This window comes from Hyperolius riggenbachi, chromosome 6 (genome assembly GCF_040937935.1).
Source record: "Hyperolius riggenbachi isolate aHypRig1 chromosome 6, aHypRig1.pri, whole genome shotgun sequence".
Lineage (NCBI taxonomy): Eukaryota > Metazoa > Chordata > Amphibia > Anura > Hyperoliidae > Hyperolius > Hyperolius riggenbachi.
The window spans coordinates 52,632,476-52,641,105 of record NC_090651.1 but is presented as its reverse complement, the minus strand read 5'-3'; the positions used below and the strand labels follow the sequence as shown (position 1 = coordinate 52,641,105).

The following is an 8,630-nucleotide window of genomic DNA, read 5'->3' as shown; positions in this document are numbered from 1 at the left end:
TGGTTTGTGTTTTTTTTTTTAGAAAGACTGTTCCCATGAATACGAAATCTAAAAAAACAAAACAAAAAAAAAAAACACAAAAAAAAAAAAATAGAAAACAAAATCATTGGTATAGATTAAAGAATATCGTTTTTTTTTCTTTTTTCATTTTTTTGTTTTTTTTAGTGGATACCAGAACCCTTAGTCTAATTTCAGTAAGGATCTGTTTGGTGTAAGTGAAAACACAAAGTCAGAGATGTTCGCTAGTGACAAGGACACTACAATATAATGCAAGGCTTTTTATCCTTGAAGGGGTTTTCTGATGCTGGTATGCCCATGAGCAGAGGGTCGTTCTTGGCATGTTCGTCACAGTAACGCATGAGGTCAGCTGATGCTTTGGAAATCTGTAAAAAGAACATAACAGGAAATGGGTTGCTAAAAGATCGAAACAGGCTGTCTACATGTGGGTTTGATGTGGCTGTGTAAAACTTAAAGAGAATCTGTATTGTTAAAATCGCACAAAAGTAAACATACCAGTGCGTTAGGGGACATCTCCTATTACCCTCTGTCACAATTTCGCCGCTCCCCGCCGCATTAAAAGTGGTTAAAAACCGTTTTAAAAAGTTTGTTTATAAACAAACAAAATGGCCACCAAAACAGGAAGTAGGTTGATGTACAGTATGTCCACACATAGAAAATACATCCATACACAAGCAGGCTGTATACAGACTTCCTTTTGAATCTCAAGAGATCATTTGTGTGTTTCTTTCCCCCCTGAGGGGGGAGTGCATAGCAGAACCACAACACTGAAGAACTTGGCAGCCTTCCAGACACAGGCTGACAAGTCTGACAAGGGAAAGATACATTGATTTATTACAGAGACTGTGATAGTACAAAGTGCTGCAGTAAGCCAGAACACATTAGAATAGCTTTTGGAACTTGTAGGATGATAAAAAACAGGATGCAATTTTGTTACGGAGTCTCTTTAAAGCTATAGGCTTGCTATACACCAGCGGTTCTGGATGCTTGCTTGGCTTAACAAGGGCGAAAAGGGATAATTTGCATATTTAGTAGTAGTGCATTGTGGGTAACCACAAATGTTCACTTATAACTGAATTATTGCAAATTTCCTTCTGTTTTAAGAAGGCAATTACACCAAGCTTTGCTTTTTTAGTAGGAGGGCTTTTTGGTTCCTTTTATCCCCCTATACATTCCTAGTAGTTTGGGTCACCCTGAGCTGCTTGGTTACTCTAATGTTTTACAAGAACTTTAACTTAGCCTGAGGTAGTGGGCTTTGACCCACGACATGCGTTGCAATAACTGTAGTCACAAATGAAGTGAAGTTTGCTGACAAAACTGTCAGTTTAGTCTTCTGGGGAGGCAAATCCACCACTACCTCCCTATTTAAAGTGTTTTTAAATATTTTATTCTATACTGGTGCCTCTGTTAAAATTACCTCTACCTGCTGCGGGAGGTCATGATGTTTGGCCTCCCACAGATGTGGAGAGGGAAAGCTCTGGATCCTCCAAGTCCTCTCTCTGTGTCCTCGTTCCAGCCCTGTCCCCGGTTCTAATTTGTCACCTCTGGTAGCCCTTGGAAGGCTATGGAAGCATTTGTGCCCCCCAGTGCTTTTGCTTTTCGAAGACAGGAGGCTCTGGAGTGTGTGGGGCACTGGAGTGTGTGGGGCAGCCTGTGTACGGAAGCACTTGGGGACACTAGACTTCCAAGGATTCCTGAAGGCTTATTTGACCAGTTGGTCAAATAACTGCACGGGGGGCGACAAGGCTGGACAGAGGACATGGAGAGAGGACAGAGAAGGCACTATTGGATCCAGAGCCTTCCCTCTGTAAATTTGCTTTTTTAAGAAGGAAAACTACACTGAGCGTTGGTTTTTTTTTTTTCGATCTCTTTTAGTCCCCTATACTTTCATAGTAGTTTTGGGTCACCCAGACCGGCTTGGTTACTTTGTTGTACTGGTCAAGCCCTATCCCATAGAGCAATATCAATGCCTGCCATGCACTAAGGAGGACCAAAAAGTCCGAAGCAGGCTGTCTGCATGTTGGGTTAATGTGGCTCTGTACATTTTTTAAGCTATAGGCTTGCTATACACTAGCGGTTCTGGATGTAAGCCTGGCTTCGAGGGCAGAAAGATAATTTGCATATTCAGTAAAGATGCATTGTGGGAGTCTACAGCCGCTCACTTAAAGCTGAATTATCGCAAATACCATCTGCTTTAAGAAGGCAAATTACACTGAGCGTTGGCTTTTTAGTAGGAGGGCTTTTCGGTCTCTTTCAGTCCTCTATACTTTCCTAGTAGTTTTGGGTCACTTCGAGCTGCTTGGGTATTGTGTTCTTCATAGATAAATAACTTTAAAGTGATACTGAAGCGACTGTATAACAACAATTCGGTTTAAACCCAAGAACACCTTACCGGCCGGGGGTACGAGCAACAAACACACACTGAGCATTACCTTTATTCTCTCTATAGAGGCCTCCACTCTGAGCTGCTGGACGGTTCTCCTTGCTTGTGCTATGTTATTCGTGCTGGTAGTTTTGGTAGACATCTTTGGTGGAGTCTGAGGACAAGAGAGAGAAGAAGGAGAGAGTTATCTGGAGTCATAGCCGGTAATCACAGCATTCCAGAGATAGGAGGCATATGAGGCTGATGTAGGCCACACATACCCACACCCCGGCTCCTGGCACCAGGGAGAGGTGCAACGCCTGGGAGAAGAATGCATTCATAAACATTCCATTATCATGTATGTGACATACATGGCTCGTGCCACTTAGAGGACACGCCCCTCCAGAACAATGGACTGGATTCTACTCAGTTTAACGACGTTGGTTGTCCCTTCTCACAAAAACATTGGACTTCCGAATGCCACGAAGGTTTGTCAACTGCCACAGATGCTTTAATGTGCAAATCTAGTCATGAATTGCCACAGTACTGCTGTTTGATTTACTTTGTGCTGATGCTATGCATTTCTATAGCAGGCACACATATCAGCGTTCTACAGAAGACATCGGACAGCTCACGTCGCTCAGGCCTGGAACCCGCAGGAGTGGTTTCAGTGCACTTTGGAACCACCGGCAATTCTAATAGCGCAAGGCTAATTAAAGATAAAGGAGGCAATTCCACAGTAGCGATTGCGATTTCCACAGAATCCGGTCCTGTAGCATTTTTGTAGCTTTTGTGCTCGGAATACAAAGTATAGGAATGCTGCAAAATCGCTTTGCTATACAAAAGCAATCTTGCAGTGATTTTATTACTCAAAACCACACGAAAAAACAAAATCGTAATGGCTGTACAATCGCTGGCATTTCATTCAAATACATTTCGAAATCTCGCCAGAAAACACTGCAAAATATGCTACACAAATCGCAGTGGTTCCTTGCAGTGGGCCCCAGGCCTCAGAGCTACAGGTGGTCTAGGATATGTTAAAGAGAAACTGTGACCAAGAACTGAACTTCATTACAATCAGTAGCCGATACCCCCTTTTACATGAGAACTCTATTCCTTTTCACAAACTGTTCAGGGGGCTCTGAATGGCTGATATTGTGGTGAAACCCCTCCCACAAGAAACTCTGAGGACCGTGGTACTCCTGGCAGTTTCCTGTCTGAACCTTGTTGCATTGTGGGAAATAGCCGTTTACAGCTGTTTCCAACTGCCAAAAAAGCAAGCAGCAGCTATATCACCTGCCAGCAGTAAAAATGCCACCGTGTGATAAATGTCAGAATGTAAATCAGGGATTTAAAAGATTTTACAATGGGCAAACACTGAGTAAATCATTTATACATAATTATTGTAAAAATGAAGCACTTTTTTTTTACTACATTATTTTCACTGGAGTTCCTCTTTAAAGCAGGAGGATTAGCCATAATATGCCAGGGAAAAAAAAGAAAAAAGAAAACATATGTAAGTAGAGCAAGTATTTATCTACTGATGACATGTATTGTACTGTCCACGTTTTGATTTCAGTGAATTGTATATAGTAAGTAAAGAGAGTTCTGTTCCTGTTGGGAACCATGTCTTTTTCCCACAGTTTGAGGCAAAATACTGATGTAATTTCTTCCCTCAACGTTTACTTTTTTCCTCCAATCGCTGAGTCACCTCAGCCTTGCTTGTAAACACAAGTGAGCAGAGGATCATGTTTCAGCTAGGCAGGGAAATAAAGGGAAGAGGAGGAATATATTAAAGGGGAACTGAAGAGAGAGGTATATGGAGGCTGTCCTGTTTATTTCCTTTTAATCAATACCAGTTGCCTGGCAGCCCTGCTGGTCTATTTCTCTGCAGTAGTATCTGATTAAAACCAGAAACAAGCATGCAGCTAGTCTTGTCAGATCAGACTTATAAGTCTGAACCACTGAAACACCTGATCTGCTGCATGCTTGTTCAGGGGCTATGGCTAATAGAATTAGAGGCAGAGGATCAGCAGGGCTGCCAGGCAACTGGTATTGTCTAAAAGGAAATAAACATGACAGCCTCCATATACCTCTCTCTTCAGTTCCCCTTTAAAGATAAAAAGAACCCCCAGCATGCAGCTGAATGGCAATTAAAAGGGCCAGTGCTCCTAAGGTATGTGATAACTCCAAACCACAACAGCAGAAAGCTTTTTTTTTACGTTTTGAATGCAGGATTAGCATCTTTTTCACTTAATACACTCAGACCAGTTGCTGTTGAAATTCGATTTTTATGGTGACAATCCCGCTTTAATAAATCATTAAATCAAATGAAGTTTGATGCAAATTGTATGTAACTGAAGCCTTAGGTACACACTAGATTGAAGTCGGTGAAAACAAACGACCAGCTACCAGTAAGCGTGAGTGAAGTCAGGTAAACAATAGCATACACACTGTACAGACAGGAGTCCAGACTCGTCGGAGGTCGTTGTGTGCGCGGTAAAGGGCAGAAGCGACATATCATTTTGTTCACATGGCCGCTCTCCAACGACCAATAATGCCCCTTCCAGATAATGACAAGTGATAAACTGGCACCAAACACTGCTCACTCATGCACCACTCCATCGTGCCCCTCTCACCATCACCATGCCATTGACCAGCACAGTACAACATCGGTACAAACAGTTGTCCTAATGATCGATCAGCGCGGGCTGTGGAGTCCGTACAAAAATCGTCCAACTCCAAAGTTTTTTTTTTTTTTAAAGAGGAACTGTCGTTAAAATCTTAAAGGATACCCGAACTGAAATGTGACGTAATGAGATAGACATGTGTATGTAAAGTGCCTAGCACACAAATAACTATGCGGTGTTCCTTTTTTTTCTTTCTCTGTCTGAAAGAGTTAAATATCAGGTATGAAAGTGGCTGACTCAGTCCTGACTCAGACAGGAAGTGACTACAGTGTGACCCTCACTGATAAGAAATTCCCCTTTTTATCTCTTTCTTGCTCTCAGATGCCATTTTCTGCTAGGAAAGTGTTTTATAGTTGGAATTTCTTATCAGTGAGGGTCACACTGTAGTCACTTCCTGCCTGAGTCAGGACTGAGTCAGCCACTTACATACCTGATATTCCTTTTCTTCTTTCTCAGCATAGATATTTGTGTGCTAGGCACTGTACATACCCATGTCTATCTCATCATGTCACATGTCAGTTGAGGTATCCTTTAAAATTTAAAACACATACAAATAAGAAGTACATTTCTCCCAGAGTAAAATGAGCCATAAATTACTTTTCTCCTATGTTGCTGTCACGTACAGTAGGTAGTAGAAATCCGACATTACTGACAGATTTTGGACTAGCCCATTTTCTCATAGGGGGGTTCTGAGGATTTTCTTTATTTTTAAAAGCACTTGGTAAATGGCAGTTGCTCCCGTCCAACTGCCAAAATAGTGTGCAGCGAGCAGGGAGGCTGGACAGCGTCTTTGTATTAATAATTGTCAGAGAACGTCTTTATGAAGATTAAAGGCCATGCTGAGAATCCCCCATGAATAGATGGACCAGCCCAAAACCTGTCGGTAATGTCAGATTTCTACTGCCTACTGTAAGTGACCGCAACCTTGGGGAAAAAAAGTAATTTATGGCTCATTGTACTCTGGGAGAAATGTACATATTTGTATGTGTTTTAAATTTTAAGATTTTCGCGACAGTTCCTCTTTAAAAGGGGGGGGGGGGTCGAGGGAAAAGGAGTTGAACTTACCTGGGGCTTCTAATGGTCCCCCGAAGACATCCTGTACCCGCGCAGCCACTCACCGATGCTCTGGCCCCGCCTCTGGTTCACTTCTGGAATTTCAGACTTTAAAGTCTGAAAACCACTGCTCCTGCGTTGCCATGTTCTCGCTCCCCCTGACGTCACCAGGAGTCTTCTAGCACAGGCCCAGTATGGTCTGTGCAGGCGCAGTATGCTCCTGGAGACATCAGCGGGAGCGAGGACATGGCAACGCAGGAGCAGTGGTTTTCAAACTTTAAAGTCTGAAATTCCAGAAGTGAACCGGAGGCGGGGGGCGGAGCATCAGTGAGTGGCTGCGTGGGTACAGGATGTCTGTGGGGGACCATTAGAAGCCCCGGGTAAGTTCAACTCATTTTCCCCTCGACCCCCCTACAGTATTCCTTTAAACCACCGACTCAAACTGACTCCAGGTACCCAAAATAGCTCAGACTCCTCGACTCCGACTCCTTAGTCTAATACTCAGCAGAACTAAGGATTTGGTACAAAAATCATCAGACTCCGACTCCTCAGTTTAAGAAACCTCTGAATCCAACTCAAACTTAAGGTACCCAAAATTACTCCAGCTCCTTGACGCCGACTCCACAGCCCTGGTTTACAATGACAGCTATTGAACATGCATACAAGCATTTATATTATAGAAAAGAAATGAGAGTGGTAATCGTCTGACCCGTAGTAAGGTTTAAACTGTGAGCTCCTCTGAGGACAGTCAGTGACGGTGAATAAGGAAAACAGAACTAAACCCCATGACAGAATGCGTGCCAACTACTGCAAGAGGCATTTACTTTTACAATGCTTGTTTAAACAATAAAAGCAAAGAGGAAGGCAGGAGAAAGTGTGGACACAGCTGAAGAGAACACAAGCCTGTAATAGTATGGAGGCTGCAAAGAGCTTTGGGAAAACCGTGACCTGAGGGGAACTACAACTCTCAGCAATCCAACTGTCCCTCAAAAGAAAAGAGAACTCAGTCAGGATTTTGGCAAGTGTGTTGTCACATTAGAGACTCTGCAGCTATAACCAGTTTCCATATCAAGCTGCTTTAGAGAGCCACAGGCTGATGTCACTTGAACGACGACATAGCTGTGACTGCAGCTGCCGATGTTATTCCAAGCAGGTGCTAACAGCTATGGGTCATGTCACAGCCAGCGACTTACTATCTGCCAAGTCAGTGGCTACAGTATGTCTATACAGCTAAAAGGCCTGCCATAGTTGCTAGCATCCCTATCAGATAACATGAGCACTAATTGGTGAGCAACTTATTGCAGAAACTCTTGGTAAGTTTTATGAAGTGCGGACATGTTCTGCATCACTTTACAGAGTGCAATCAGTTTCTGTCACCCGCTAGGGAGCTCACAGTCCGTTCCTTAGCATAGTAGCACTGGCAATACAAGCATTGATTTTTACTGCCATATTCGATCACTATGATCACATCTGACAGTTCTCTGTGAGGCAACATCGATTGTAATTTTGGTTGATTCTGCGCCAGATCGTTTTTCCGCGCTCGATTCTGCGGGCGATTCTCTTATCTTCCATTCGTTTTTCTTATCTTTTCCCATTGTCCTCTATGCAGAATTGAGCGTGGAAACGATCGGGCGTGAGATCGGAAATTATCTATCGAGCCATCTAAATGAGCTGTGTATTCCCAGCATAATACATTTAACCCTTAAAGCAGTTTAAAACTGACAAAATTTTCAACAAAAATGTGTTTTCCTCCTTTTTATAACCCATACAATTATCAGATTTGCTTTTGTGCACAAGTATTAATATTCATTTAGACATTATAACTTCCCAAAGTTCAGTTACTTTATTTTGAAAGCTGCTGGTGCATTTTATTCATAACGGTTGTCATTCTGTTGTGAATGCTGCCAGCAGTGATTTCTGACCTGTGTGTCACCCCAGGACTCATCAGCTGAAGTCCTGCACAGCCAGAGAATGTTTACATAAATGTATCAAGTAAAGAATGTGTACTCAAGATAAGCTTAACAGCAGTTCAGATGCTGGTTCTCCCTGCAGAAGAAAGAGTCAGCCCTGTGATGTAACCCTTTGAATGCTGTTTTACTAAAAAACAAAAACAAAAAGAAATTCTGGGTTATATTCCGCTTTTAAACAGCATGCAGATCAGGTGTGACTGAAATGCGACTGGATTAGCTGCATGCTTCTTTCCAGTGCGCAATTCAGTCACTACTGCAGGCAAAGAAATCAGCAGGACAGCCAGGCAACTGGTATTGTTTAAAAGAAAATAAATATGGCACCCTTCATATCCCTTTCACTTCAGGTGTGCTTTAGCAGACCTGTAAGTGGACCAGAAGACAAAGGCTGCTTACATGTCTGATTAAAGGTGCACTTTGCATTACCCAAGCTATAACCGGACTAAATAAATAAATAACCAGTAGTATGGATTTGTGTATGGGGGCATCACAGGCAGTTTCCTTTGCACACAGGATGCCCGACACATACACAGACAGACA

The 8,630-nt window shown here is 42.7% G+C and overlaps 1 protein-coding gene across 1 annotated transcript in view; it reads right to left on the bottom strand.

The window, feature by feature from the left end:
- Nucleotides 1-238: 238 nt before the first annotated feature.
- GNG12 (G protein subunit gamma 12) overlaps nt 239-8,630 on the bottom strand; it is a 204,927-nt gene continuing 196,535 nt past the window's right edge. The window contains exons 3-4 of the mRNA XM_068239261.1: nt 2,451-2,555; nt 239-383 (exon numbers count right to left, since the gene is read on the bottom strand). Coding sequence (XP_068095362.1) covers nt 258-383; nt 2,451-2,543 — 219 coding nt within the window. The 5' untranslated portion in view covers nt 2,544-2,555 and the 3' untranslated portion in view covers nt 239-257. The remainder of the gene's footprint in view (nt 384-2,450; nt 2,556-8,630) is intronic.